Source organism: Mchenga conophoros, linkage group LG19, assembly GCF_057382185.1.
Source record: "Mchenga conophoros isolate Kocher_MC1m ecotype Shallow Benthic linkage group LG19, M_conophoros_male_GT1.1, whole genome shotgun sequence".
Taxonomy (NCBI): domain Eukaryota; kingdom Metazoa; phylum Chordata; class Actinopteri; order Cichliformes; family Cichlidae; genus Mchenga; species Mchenga conophoros.
This window is the reverse complement of record NC_140544.1, coordinates 28,833,181-28,847,349: the sequence shown is the minus strand read 5'-3', so window position 1 is coordinate 28,847,349 and position 14,169 is coordinate 28,833,181. Positions and strand designations below refer to the sequence as shown.

At 42.8% G+C, this 14,169-nt stretch overlaps 1 protein-coding gene across 1 annotated transcript in view; it reads left to right on the top strand.

Annotated features, from left to right (window-relative positions):
- tdrd9 (tudor domain containing 9) overlaps positions 1-14,169 on the top strand; it is a 41,818-nt gene that overhangs the window by 10,258 nt on the left and 17,391 nt on the right. Inside the window, exons 5-14 of the mRNA XM_085256242.1 lie at positions 1,237-1,359; positions 2,032-2,112; positions 2,204-2,368; positions 2,460-2,563; positions 2,670-2,789; positions 11,730-11,814; positions 11,890-11,947; positions 12,587-12,691; positions 12,765-12,862; positions 12,954-13,085. Coding sequence (XP_085112368.1) covers positions 1,237-1,359; positions 2,032-2,112; positions 2,204-2,368; positions 2,460-2,563; positions 2,670-2,789; positions 11,730-11,814; positions 11,890-11,947; positions 12,587-12,691; positions 12,765-12,862; positions 12,954-13,085 — 1,071 coding nt within the window. The remainder of the gene's footprint in view (positions 1-1,236; positions 1,360-2,031; positions 2,113-2,203; positions 2,369-2,459; positions 2,564-2,669; positions 2,790-11,729; positions 11,815-11,889; positions 11,948-12,586; positions 12,692-12,764; positions 12,863-12,953; positions 13,086-14,169) is intronic.

The window sequence follows — 14,169 nt, the reverse complement described above, 5'->3', positions numbered from 1 at the left end:
CTTTGAAACTGTGTGTCTAATAATAACTGTTGTCTCCTCCGCTTGATGCAGACCTCTGGAGTTAAGGATGATGTCACTGACAGTGGGAGCAATGATAAATAGTCAGTTTTAGAAGGAGAAAAAATTCTTAGCTTATGCAACAGAAACTAAACATTATGGTATAATTTCCATTATAACATTAAAATAGGGGAGAGTTATATCTATATATTTGTTTAGCTGCAAGTTGGCAAAGCAAAAAGTGTAACATGGATACGCAATCGATTTTGTTGAGGTTCACTGATGTTTTCTCCAGTCAGAACCACAAATAGTCATTTTGGCATTGCAGACATCAGTTTTTAAAACCCTGTAAAAGTTTAAGCCTAAAGCTACAGCAGAGGAAGTGTACTTCCTCTGTGGCCTCTGCTGTTCCTTCCTGAGGCAGTAAAAAGTAATCAGCTTTTTAAAACTTGGGTTTTAAGGGGTATTTATTATTTTCTTCTTTTTTTTGGGGTTGTATGGAAGCCCCAAACCCAATTTCATTGTTCTTGACAATGACAATAAATAAATAAATACTAAATACTAATACTAAATCTTGTTGTGTTTTTTGGAGCTCAATAAATCCAAGTAGTGCTATAATGCAGCAAAACAGTACAAAAACTTAAATTCTAAAGAAATCAAATTGCAGATGGTATAAAAAGATTATCTGCAAGTTGGTATTTGCAGATGACAGGATTTTTCAAGTTTCATCAGTTCATATAGAGCTTGGGTAAAAGGCATTCTTCTTTTTCTGCCCCATCGTCATGGAATACATTACAGATGGATTTGAGTCTCTCTCAATTGATTTTACTTGCAGACTTCGAAAGACATACAAACGTTTTTGTGAAATCATCACTGGGAAGTTGTTCTTGTCTTTGATATGACTGTGTACATTACACAAATTAAGCTGTTGTTTCTTTTATTGTTGTAATTTTAATGTTTGTCTGGAACAGGTCTCTCTTGTAAATGAGACATTGAGTCTCAATGGAACTACCTGTATAAATGAAGGTTAATAAAAGTAAGAAAAAACCTGAAAAAGCAAAAGACGAGAACAAATGGATGCCTTCCAGAGATTTTAGGCCCTGTCATGAAGGTGCCTTTATAGACTTTTCCAGTTAGCAAACAACAAATCAACTACGTTCCCTGTGGATTTTTATGAAAATGCAAATATGTATTTAATTGACAAGTTTGTGAATGCAACTCCTGTATATATTTGTTCAGATTGGCCTGGAGAAGATGGCAACTGAGCATACCCGACTAATCTACATGACTACAGGAGTGCTGCTGCAAAAACTGGTTCAGGCCAAGTCCCTCACTGAATTCTCCCACATTTTTGTGGATGAGGTGCATAAACCAGATGTCAAATTTTTCATGTTTATATGTTTCTCTGTTAGCTACTGCCAAAAAAAGGGGGAATTTGTGTTTATTTACTTTTTTTAGTTATTTTGGGGGAAGTACAAATATTAAATCTGATGACAGACAGGTGAAATAGTCAAAAAAAAAGTACCTTACCACTTGGTCCCTGCAGTTAATTGCCTTGGACACTTGTGTCACTAGAATAAAGGGTGACTACAAATCAATATCAAGTTGTTCATAGTGCCAGAACATTTCTATTGTGATGAGAGTGGATTCTTCCAGGACAATGCCCCCCACCCATAGGGTGCAAGGGATGACTGAATGATTTGATAAGTATCAAAGTGATGTGGCCTCACAGCCTCCAAATCTAAATCAAGTTGAAAATTGTGTGAGACTTTGGACCAGCATGTTGGAGTGTTCTTCACTGGCGTTCAGTCCTAAAAATAATCAGACTTGGAGAGTAAATGCCAGTGTTCAGCTCTTGCAACAACTCTTCTTTGTCTTTGTCTACCATTTATAATACTTTAATCCAAAGTCATTTCTAGTTTTCTGCCACAAAAGGTACTGTTATAAGCTTAAGAATAATTTAATCCTATTATTTAATGAGTGATTCTTGAATGTTCAAAATGTAACCTTTTAACAACTCTGCGTTTGTCCAAGGTTCATGAGCGCACATCAGAAATGGACTTTCTCCTGCTAGTTTTGAGAAAACTCCTCCGTTCCAACTCTTACCACATCAAGGTAACTGTTGGGTCCGGCTAAAAAACTTCCTTCGTCTTCCTCATGCTTAGTCACTTGTACTCTCACTCACAAGAGTCTGTCTTTGTTTTAGATAATCCTTATGTCAGCCACCATTAACTGCAAGCAGTTTGCTGACTACTTTGCCACTCCTATTCGTGGCAAACTGAACCCAGCCTATGTGTTTGAAGTGGAAGGGGCATCCTATGCCACTGAAGATTTCTACCTGGATGACCTCCACCACCTGTCTCCGCATAGGGTAGGTAGTTGAGAGAGTAAATGGTTGCTGCTGGTACAGTTCTCTGCCTTGAAGCCAAATCTATTGTATCTGAATTTTGTGTCTGTTTTAGACTGAATCAGCACATCCAGGCGACCCATACATCACAGCAGATATGTACAGTCTTGCCATCAGTCTCATCCAGAGCTTTGATGAAATGGAGGGCAAAAATTCCAGGTAAGGCCAAAGTATTGTAACTTTTAGAACTGCTTGAACATGTAAATAGGCAAGGATTTAATTGTTTGTTAACTGAATATGCATACATGTATTTTTGTGTGAGCAGCAAGGCCAAGAAAGAGGGAGGCATGACTTTGTCAGAGAGAGGAAGTGTTTTGGTTTTCCTCCCTGGCATACATGAGATAAGCTACATGCAGGAGGCCTTGACCAAGCTGGTTCACAAAAGGTGAGCAAATGCATTTACCTGCTGAGAATTGTACACGTGATCAGAGTTGCTTAATGTAATGTCTACCATCACTGTACAGGTCATACTACAGGTTGTTTTCTGTTTCCTCAAACATACATGTGCCGCATAAGACAGATTGCCTCACTACATTTTGTTATTAAAGGATATACAAGTATGCAGTACTGTCAGTAAACTCCTTAACACAGACACACCACTGTCTACATACGACGCTGTGGGGTGCGACTACTATAATGGCAGGTTAGTGACTGTTGTTTGCTCCCAGAGGCTCGCTGCGGCTCACATAAATGTGCTCAAGCTGCAAGCAATGCGATGCATCTGCTTAGCAATACAACATTTTTTTTTTTGGCCATTTCTCTGTGGGTAACATGTTTAGTGAAAACTACATGGATAATTACTTATTTCAGCTGCCAGGGCAGTGCTCTTTCACCACAGCTTCACGGGCTAGCCAAAGAAACAACTGTGTTCAGCAACACCAGATTGTTGTCCCTTTAGTCAACTCGCAACAGGAATTCTGAACGAGGAGGGCATCTTTTGTCTAAGGGGATCCAACTGTTTGGAGATTTCACCTGCAGGACTTGGAACTGAGATAAGGTGGCTGAGATAAGGCTGATTTGTATCGTATATCTCAGTGCCTGCTGTTTTCGCCCTCTCATGATGCAAACGCGTCACTGTACATGCATATGCTTCCACGCTTTCCTGCTTCTCAACCTGATCCTCCCTAGGGTTAGCCAGGCATACCCATGAAAGGAAAGAATGCTGCAGGCCTCCCTCTGAGCACCACTAAGACGATTTAGAATAAAAGGGCTTCCTCCTTGCTGTTTCAGCATGCAGTGTGGGGTTTACTGATAAACCTGCTGGACAGCACCTTCTGGTATGTTGTTTCATGAGGGGCTTGCATCATAAGCTCACAGACTGTAGACCACTGGTTCCATTAGAAGAGTTGTCTATCAATGCCCCCTCTCTCAAACCCTTTGAGCTTAGTGAAGTAGTGGGGCTGAAGTTTCTCTTACTTGTGCTTCCTGCTCTGCCGTTTGGACTAACCCAGTCAAGCAAGTTAGGGAGTTACAGTTCAATTCAATTCAGTTTTATTTATATAGCGCCAAATCACAACAAAAGTCGCCTCAAGGCGTTTTATATTGTACAGTAGATAAAGAGAAAAACCCAACAATCATATGACCCCCTATGAGCAAGCACTTTGGCGACAGTGGGAAGGAAAAACTCCCTTTTAACAGGAAGAAACCTCCAGCAGAACCAGGCTCAGGGAGGGGCGGCCATCTGCTGCGACCGGTTGGGGTGAGAGAAGGAAGACAGGATAAAAGACATGCTGTGGAAGAGAGACAGAGGTTAATAACAGATATGATTCAATGCAGAGAGGTCTGTTAACACATAGTGAGTGAGAAAGGTGACTGGAAAGGAAAAACTCAATGCATCATGGGAATCCCCAGCAGCCTACATCTATTGCAGCATAACTAAGGGAGGATTCAGGGTCACCTGGTCCAGCCCTAACCATATGCTTTAGCAAAAAGGAAAGTTTTAAGCCTAATCTTAAAAGTAGAGATAGTGTCTGTCTCCTGAATCCAAACTGGAAGCTGGTTCCACAGAAGAGGGGCCTGAAAACTGAAGGCTCTGCCTCCCATTCTACTTTTAAATACTCTAGGAACAACAAGTAGGCCTGCAGTGCGAAAGCGAAGTGCTCTAATAGGACACACCTGAAAGGTCCATCAGGGCGCATGTGACCGGCAGTGAGTGAGAGCTTGGCATCCTAAGTTTTTAAGTTTTTTTTCTTTTCGTTTCTATTGCTGGCATGTGTTTTGATTGAAGGAAGTGACAGTTTTCTTACAAAGTGACACACGCTCCACAACAGTGAGAAGTTGGGTTATCATATAGCCCGACGGGCGGATTTCTACTGTGCTGGCTTGTTTCCGATGATGAAATCTATCTCAGCCCCGCCCGTCGGGTTATCATATAGCCCGACGGGCGGGGCTGAGATAGATTTTGGTCGCCCGACCGAAGATATCGCTAGCTCCGGGACGTCGGGCTAGCGATTTTGCGAGCCCTGCCGTGAGTCAGCTGAGGATTGTTTACTCCTGCGACAAGCTGTTACAACTTAACTTACCGTATGATGGTAAGGACCTCACCTCATGTATGCCAGATTTTATACATAGACTCTCTAACAGAACAAGTGAGAAGAGGAAGAAGAAAAGAGGGAGACATGGAGGTGTAAATTTGCATCTGAGGAGGTCAGTCGGTTTACCCTGCCTTGGAAATGTTCAGTCTCTTAGGAACAAGCTGGATGAACTCCAGGGAAACGTCAGGTTCCAGAAAGACTTCAGGGACAGCTGTGTAATGGCTTTTTCCGAGACATGGCTGACAGAGCTGGACCAGGACACCGATTTTTCAATTGACGGTTTTGGAGCTCCTTTTCGCCGGGATCGGGATGCATGGGTAACAGGGAAATCCCAAGGAGGAGGAGTATGCTTGTAGCAACAAACGTTACTGTAGCGCTGTGACTGTTAGAGAGTGTATTTGTACACCAGATGTTGAACTTTTATCCATGTCACTGCGCTCTTTTTTTTTTTTATCTCCCTCGTGAGTTTCCACAACTTTTTATTACCGTAGTTTACATTCACGCGAGGGCTCACCCCGCCTCAACCTGTAGTGCAGAAGCTGCAGACGCTCTCTCCTGATGCCCCAAACTTTATAATGGGGGACTTTAACCATGTCTCTCTTAAATCAACTTTGGGCAATCTGTATCAATATGTATCCTGTCCTACCAGACGGGATAAAATGTTGGACCTTTGTTACGGATCGGTGAAGAATGCTTATAAATCCCTCCCGCCTCCTCCTCTGGGATCTTCTGACCATAACTGTGTGCATCTTCTGCCCATATATAAAACTGTCTTAAGACGAGAGAAGACAAAGACTAAGGATGTTGACATATGGTCAGAAGAATCTGTGCTTACCTTGCAGGAATGTTTTAAGTGTACAGATTGGGAAGTTTTTATTCAGTCTTGTGGAGATGATCTTGACGCTTTGGTGGACGTTACTAACTCTTATGCAGTATTTTGTAAAGATATGATTATACCCCGTAAGCGCGTTAAAGTATATGCGAACACATCGGACTACAAACACGCACATTACCAACTCCGGAAGACGATCAAAGCAGCCAAACGTGAGTACAGGGACAGGGTGGAACAACAGTTTGACAACCCTCGGAGTATGTGGCAGGGACTAAACACGATCACAGACTTTAGAGGGAAAACCAGCACACCGCAGACCACGGCCTCTCTGTGTGAGGATCTAAACGTATTCTACGCTAGATTCGACACAGCGAACACCATGAGACCGGACAGTGTGCGCACCGCGGATGACGTCAGTGTGCACACTGTGTCTGAGGAGGATGTGCGGAAGTGCTTCAGGAAGGTGAACGCACGCAAAGCTACTGGTCCGGACGGGATTCCCGGCCGCGTCCTCAGGTCATGCGCGGCTCAGCTGGCTGGAGTGTTCACGCACATCTTCAACCTTTCCCTCTCTCTGTCTGTAGTCCCAGCCTGCTTCAAAATGGCCACCATCGTCCCTGTACCCAAATCCTCCACCATCTCCTCATTGAACGACTGGCGACCTGTAGCCCTGACCCCCATCGTAAGCAAATGCTTCGAGAAGCTGGTCAGGGACTTCATCTGCTCTGCACTACCCGACTCACTGGACCCTCTACAGTTTGCATACCGCCACAACAGGTCCACTGATGATGCCATAGCCCTGACACTACACACTGCCCTGTCACACCTGGAGAAGAGAGACACGTATGTGAGAATGCTGTTTGTAGATTACAGCTCAGCATTCAATACCATTGTTCCCTCGAAGCTGGACAGGAAACTGCAGGATCTAGGACTGAGCAGCTCCCTCTGCAGCTGGATCCTTAGCTTCCTGTCTGACAGACACCAGGTGGTCAGACTGGGCAGCATCACCTCATCCCCCATCACACTGAACACTGGTGCTCCACAGGGGTGTGTACTGAGCCCCCTCCTGTACTCACTCTACACCTACGACTGCACAGCCACTAGCAACTCCAACATCATTGTGAAGTTTGCGGATGACACTACAGTGGTGGGTCTTATCACCAACGGTGATGAGACGGCTTACAGGGAGGAGGTCAGCGCCCTGACCCACTGGTGTCAAGACAACCATCTCACCCTCAACGTCGCAAAGACAAAGGAGTTGATAGTGGACTTCCGGAGGTGCAGAGAAGTACACACCCCCATCACCATCAACGGCGCTGCTGTGGAGAGAGTGAGCAGCTTCCGGTTCCTTGGAGTACATCTGGCTGAGGATCTTACGTGGTCAGTACACACAAACAAAACAGTGAAGAAGGCGCAGCAGCGCCTCTTCTTTCTCAGGAGACTGAAAAGATTCGGCATGAGCCCCCGCATCCTCAGGACCTTCTATCACTGTGCCATTGAGAGCATCCTCACTGGATGATGCATCACCACCTGGTACGGCAACAGCACCGCCTACAACTGCAAAGCTCTCCAGCGAGTAGTGCGGTGCTCTGAACGGATAATTGGAGGTGAGCTTCCCTCCCTCCAAGACATCTACAGGAAGCGGTGCCTGAGGAAAGCGGGGAGGATCATCAAGGACTCCAGTCACCCCAGCCATAAACTGTTCAGACTGCTTCCATCAGGAAGGAGGTTCTGCAGCATCCGGTGCCGTACCAGCAGACTGAGAGACAGCTTTTTCCATCAGGCCATCAGACTGCTGAACACTTCATAGACACCTCAGCTTCACTACTGGAACTTCAACATTATGCACTACATACTGTATATAAATGCCACTTGTTTTGCACATATTCAACTCTGTATATTTTATATATTTTATTATTATTATTATTTTATTTTATTTTTTTACTATTTAATTTGTAAAAATTAAATAGTAACACACACACACACACACACACACACACACACACACACACACACACGTAGGAAAATATTTAGTATACACATCCAGAAATGCATACACTATTATATATTGTACATATATTTATTAGTTTCAGATTAGCCATTCTTGTATTTTGCTCGTTTGTGTTGTTGTGTTTGCACATCTCTGTTGCTTGTGGGGCTCGCACACAAGAATTTCACTCGCATGTGCTGTGCCAGTGTGCCTGCACATGTGATGTGACAATAAAAAGTGATTTGATTTGATAACAATAAGCCATGGGTCACTAAAAGCGTCAAATCCTGTTTAAGTAAAAAGAGACAGGCCTTTAAAGAGGGGGCTGTTACTGATTTTCAGACAGCCACCAAGGAACTGAAAATCGAGATCTTGAAAGCAAAACAGAGCTACAAAAACCTTCTTGAAAGCAAATTTGCTGCAAAAAATTTTGGGTCTGCCTGGACTTGTATGAAAACCATAGCAGGGTTTCAAAATCCCCAGAGCAGTAGTCAGGTCATTTTAGATGGTTTTAATCCAGACAGAGATTTTGCAAATGCTTTAAGTATGTTTTATGCTCGTTTTAGTTCTTCTGATTTTAGCGAGGATATTTTGGAACTGAAACAGAAACTGAGAGATACTCAGCACTTTATCATTGAACTCAGCGATGTCAAAAAGGCCTTTCATACAGTTAATGTGAACAAGAGCCAGGGTCCCGATAATATTAGTGGTCGCTAGGGATGGGTATTGATAAGATTTTCACGATTCCGATTCTAGTTTTGATTCTGTTTAACGATTCGATTCTTTATCGATTCTCTTATCGATTCTTTTTAAAAAGGAGAACACTAAGGTCGATTAGCTTAGAACTTTGTTTTATATCTTCTCTTTGAACAAGATAGAAATTTAGGAGTAACATGGCCTTACAAACCCAACAGTGAGATCTTAAGAGATCCACAGCCTACGGCTCTTCAATGGGGCGTCACAGGGTCCCCAGGGAAAAAAATTGTAAATGTAAAATAATAAAATAAGCTAGCACGGGCGCCCACACAAACGCAAAGCAGGAGATGAAGCATCGCTGAATATGTTTCCAAACCAACTTCCTTCCAAGCCAAAGACTAGAAAATATGATGAAGCAAATCTTTTCTTTGGCTTCACCTGCACAAGTGCGGAGGTAGGTCTCCCTGCAGAATTGGTTTTCCCTTCATTGGGAGCAGCGCTGGGCTCTTCAAATCACAGACAAACAGTATCCCACATTCTTGATTTTTAGTTCACAAACACTTGTTGTAATGACCAACTACTAACTACTCCTGACATGTTGGAGATGTTAGCTCTTTATACAGTAAAGTTACAGCGGGATACAAATAATATCAGGCTGATCCTGCCACGATTTAATCCCCCGGTTCAAATCACGGACAAACAGTCTCCCACAGCTGTTTATGTTTTTGAACCCATTTTAAGATAAGATAAGATAAGATAAGATAAGATAACCTTTATTAGTCCCACACGTGGGAAATTTGTTTTGTCACAGCAGGAAGTGGACAGTGCAAAAGTTATGACGCAAAAATTAGAATACAATAAGAATAAATACAGTACACAGCTGTACAGAATAGAATAAAATAATATACTATATACAGTAGAATAAAATAGAATAAAAATATACAATAAGATAAAAATAGAATACGAATGCTATATACAACTGAGTAAAAATACAACGATGCCAGAAAAGATTATTGCACTTAGTGTTATTGCACATGTGTGGATGTGTGTGTTTGTTCAGTTAAAGTCTTTGTTGTGGAGTCTGACAGCAGTGGGGAGGAAAGACCTGCGAAATCTCTCCGTCCCACACCGTGGGTGCCGCAGTCTCCCACTGAAGGAGCTGCTCAGTGCTGTCACAGTCTGCTGCATGGGGTGGGAGACGTTGTCCAGCCGCCATTCTCCTGTCACTCACCACCTCCACTGGGTCCAGAGGGCATCCTAGAACAGAGCTGGCCCTTCGGATCACCCTGTTCAGTCTCTTCCTGTCCCCAGCAGAGATGCTGCCGCCCCAGCAGACCACGCCATAAAAGATAGCAGAAGCCACCACAGAGTCATAGAAGGTCTTCAGGAGTGGGCCCTCCACTCCAAACGACCTGAGTCTCCGCAGCAGGTACAGCCTGCTCTGCCTTTCCTGTAGAGGGCGTCTGAGTTATGAGTCCAGTCCAGTCTGTTGTTCAGATGAACACCAAGGTACCTGTAGCTGTCCACAGCCTCAATGTCCATACCCTGGATGTTCAGTGGTTGCAGTGGAGAATGCTTGTGCCTGCGGAAGTCTACCACCAGCTCCTTGGTTTTACTGGCGTTGATCTGGAGGTAGTTCTGCTGGCACCAGTCCACAAAGTCTTGAGTCAGTCCTCTGTACTCCTTGTCGTCCCCATCAGTGATGAGGCCGACTATTGCAGAGTCATCAGAGAACTTCTGCAGGAAGCACTGGGTGGAGTTGTGGGAGAAGTCTGCAGTGTAGATGGTGAAGAGGAACTGAGCCAGAACCGTTCCATGTGGGGCCCCCGTACTGCAGACGACCCTGTCCGACACACAGCCCTGAGTCCTCACATACTGTGGTCGGTCGGTGAGGTAGTCCAAAATCCAGGTAGTGAGGTGATGGTCCACTCCAGAGTTCTCCAGCTTGTCCTTCAGAACCGAGGGAAGAATAGTGTTGAAGGCACTGGAGAAATCAAAGAACATGATTCTCACAGTGCTTCCAGCGGTCTCCAGGTGAGCGAGGGATTTTGCACAGAGAGGCATTTTTTTTTTTTTTAAAAATGTATTGACAGCAATGTTGAATATTATTACACAGGAAAAAACAACTACACGTAAAATAATGACACCGTGACGCCTCTGCCTTTGTAAATGGAGGGACAGTAACTGCGTGTAAAACCTGAAGATAGTCAGATTAACAGTATTTTGTTTCTATCTGCCATTCTGCAATTCCTCTCATGTAAACAATAACGTGGCGCACAGCTGACATGAAAAAAGGCACATACCTTTGACTTTGCGTGACGAACTCTGTATTCCTCGTCCACACGTAAACGCAAAAAAGGATTTTAAAAAATCTCAGTTTTCGGTGATTTGAAGCGCTGTTTACGTGTGGACGAAACAGCTGCGTTTTCAAAAATACCCGTGTAGGTGCGGACGTAGCGTAAAAGAGTTAGTAGTTTATTTTATTACTACCTGCAGATTACTTGTATTTGCTTAATTGTTCACTAAATGTTTGAGGTGTGAAATAAACCGCAATTGAGCAAAATATGGGCGTGTGGTTGGAGGATGTGTTAGTGCGTACATGTGTGTGTGCGCGAACATTTTTCTGTAAAACAAAGGGGGGCCCAGCGAAAAAAGTTTGGGAACCACTGCTCTAAGGGGTAAATTTCAGCTTCTTTCCTCGGGACGAAGGTTTCTATTTCCGAGATGCAGGACAAAGCGTTATGAAAATAGCTTTGTCCCCGTTGCTGTCACTGATTTAAATAAGAACTGTTTTTGTTTTTGATTCGAAATATTAAATTACTTTATATGTGCTACAGTGAGGTTTATATCTTTATTAGGTATGTGTGTTTTTTAAGGGATGCCAAATGCTATCATTTTTCTGTAAAGCAAATTTACCTTGCCTATGGGTATAAATAAAGTTACCTTGACCTTGACCTTCTGAGCTTTGTTCAGAGGTATGTCGGTCCAGAATATTTGTGCAGCAGCAAACTAAGCTATGCCACACATGTTTGTGCATTTTCGCAGGCTGGATGCTGCACAGTCATCTCTGGCTCAGGGTTGACACAATCTGGGAGTAGGTTGTATCTCCCATAGTGAAACACAAAGTGAAGATGCACAATGAACGTGATACACAGTGGTAGAAAGTATCCAATCTCTGTAGATAGTGGGGAAGGTGCAGAAGTAGCAGATCAGTAAAGGTAAATGAGTAGTACTTTAACATTAAGTTCAAACTGAGCATGCTGCTTTTTTCAGATTGCAGGTTTATCCTCTTCACTCCTCAGTGACACTGGAGGAGCAGAACGGCGTGTTCCTCTTTCCTGTTCCTGGATACAGGAAGGTAAAAGCTGTTGATCGTAACTTTTTGCATGTGCTGTCCGTACCTGCTATACCAATTATCTTCTAATCCTCACAGGTGATCCTTTCCACCAACATTGCAGAGAGTTCAGTGACTGTTCCAGATGTCAAATATGGTGGGTTTTTTCAGTTTTAAATTTTTAAAAATTTGACTTCATCTATTGTCACTCTTCTTTCATCATTTATTTACAAGAAACTGAGAATTAAGGCATACAGATATCAATAATGTTGTAAGGAAAAAAGGAAGTTAAATAAGACAGAAAATAAGAGCAAGATACAAGAAATAATTCCCAAGTAGCAGTCCCACCTGCACCTACTACCAGACAAAGGCCATATCAAAATTAATGGTCGTGTCGCTGCCAACATCAGAGAGAACAATACAATTAGTAAGGTAAACAACAGTGAATAAATATAGAAAAACAAATAACTGCACTATGTCATCTCCTAAAATTTGACAACATGTGTTAGTTAATGTTTATTTCCATATTACATGAATTAGGTCGCTTTGTCTGTCTTGCACCTAGAGCAAAGATTTGCGTTGAATCATTTCTCCTATGGTGCTCTGGTGTAAAATAGTTGATGTAAAAAATATTCAGCTTATGTGAAAAGGTTTTTGCTCAATGTGATTTCCACTCATGACTTACAAGAGAACTGCCCACATCGTGCTCCCATGTGGTTTTAAGTGGTTTGTTCTCTGAGATCTATTTATGTATTTATTTTAAGTTAATTTGTATTAGCATTTTTTTTAATGACAGTTATTGACTTCTGCCTGGTTCGCCAATTGGTGTGTGACCCGGATACCCATTACGAGTCTCTGCATCTCACCTGGGCCTCCAAAACCAGCTGCAACCAACGCAGAGGTACGACCATTTTTAGACCTTTTAAGTGCTTACTATCACTTCTGCCTTTAACTCAATGTTTGTTTCCTGACAGGTCGGGCAGGTCGAGTGTCAAAGGGCTACTGTTACAGACTTGTTACCAAAGAGTTTTGGAAAAAGGAAATCCCAGACTACATGATTCCCGAGATGCTGGTAAGGGACTGTGCCAGTGACCAGTTTTTAATGCAGTTCAGACCTTACTTCTGAAAACCGATCTGTGCTCTACTATTTTCCATTTCCTCAGCTTGCTCCGCTCTCCACTGTCTTGTTGAAAGTGAAGCTGCTGGACATGGGAGATCCCCGCTCCCTCCTCTCCACAGCACTCTCACCTCCCAACCTCTCTGACATAGTTAGGACTGTGCTGCAACTCAAAGAGGTAGAGAGTGTAACTTGATGATTGTGTTCTGAGAGAGGCATTATTGTTTAGTCAAGTGCAGGCAAATGTGTAGCTGTAATGGTGATTGTTATGTATTTGGACGGGCAGCTGACCGCCAGCTCTGTCTGAGGATTAGACCTTGAGTTCTCTGAGAGGAGCTTTGCGTCAGCCAGTGTTCACATAGTTTATGTAGCATGAGAGCACAATAGGGCCATGTCGAATATTAATGATGTCGTGTGTTAGGCTAAGGGAATGAAAATGTGCATGTTATCTTTTTATTTTAGTATTTCTGATTTAATAGCATTTGTTAAGTATTTAATTTTACCTCTTGGTAAATGACTACATAGTTATTTTTGTATAACTGAGCACTGGAATCACCTTTTAAATCAAATTCATTTTTTCACCATAATGCACACTTTTTTCAGTTCAGTTCAGTTTTATCAATTCAGTTATATAGCACCAAATCACAACAGCCCCCTCAAGGCGCTTTATATTGTAAGTCAAAGACCCTACAATTAGAGCAGGGCGATATGACCAAAAATATTTATCACGATATACATTTGAAAATTTGCGGTAACGATATAACTGACGATATAATTGACACTAGACAAAGTTATATAAAAATGTAACAGTGCAAATGCAAATTCCTTGCTGACAGTTTAACCCTTTAGAGCCGGTCGGAGCGGGCACGCTCTCTTTTACGTAACTATTTTTAAATCCCGGTAGCTCTGCAACCACGTAAGCTAGCGCAATAATTTTTTTTGCATATGAAACTGGAGGAGTTGTACTTACATCTTATGCCATCAGCTTGTCCTAGGTCACGGTTTCCTTCCACATAAAGCTTTGCAAAAACTGCATAAAAAGCGCTTGCAGGAACAAAAACATAATATTCCAGTAAAACGCTTTGCTGATCCGATCAGCTGTTCGTAACACTTCCTACGTTGGAATAGACGTCAGCGCGAACTTTAGCATGTCCGCCATTACCTGCCCGAAACCGGAAGTGACGTCATTTTCGCGGAAATGTAGTCTTTTTTACCATCAGGGCCTCAGGGCCTATACTGGTCTTTTTAAAAGTTATGTTTGA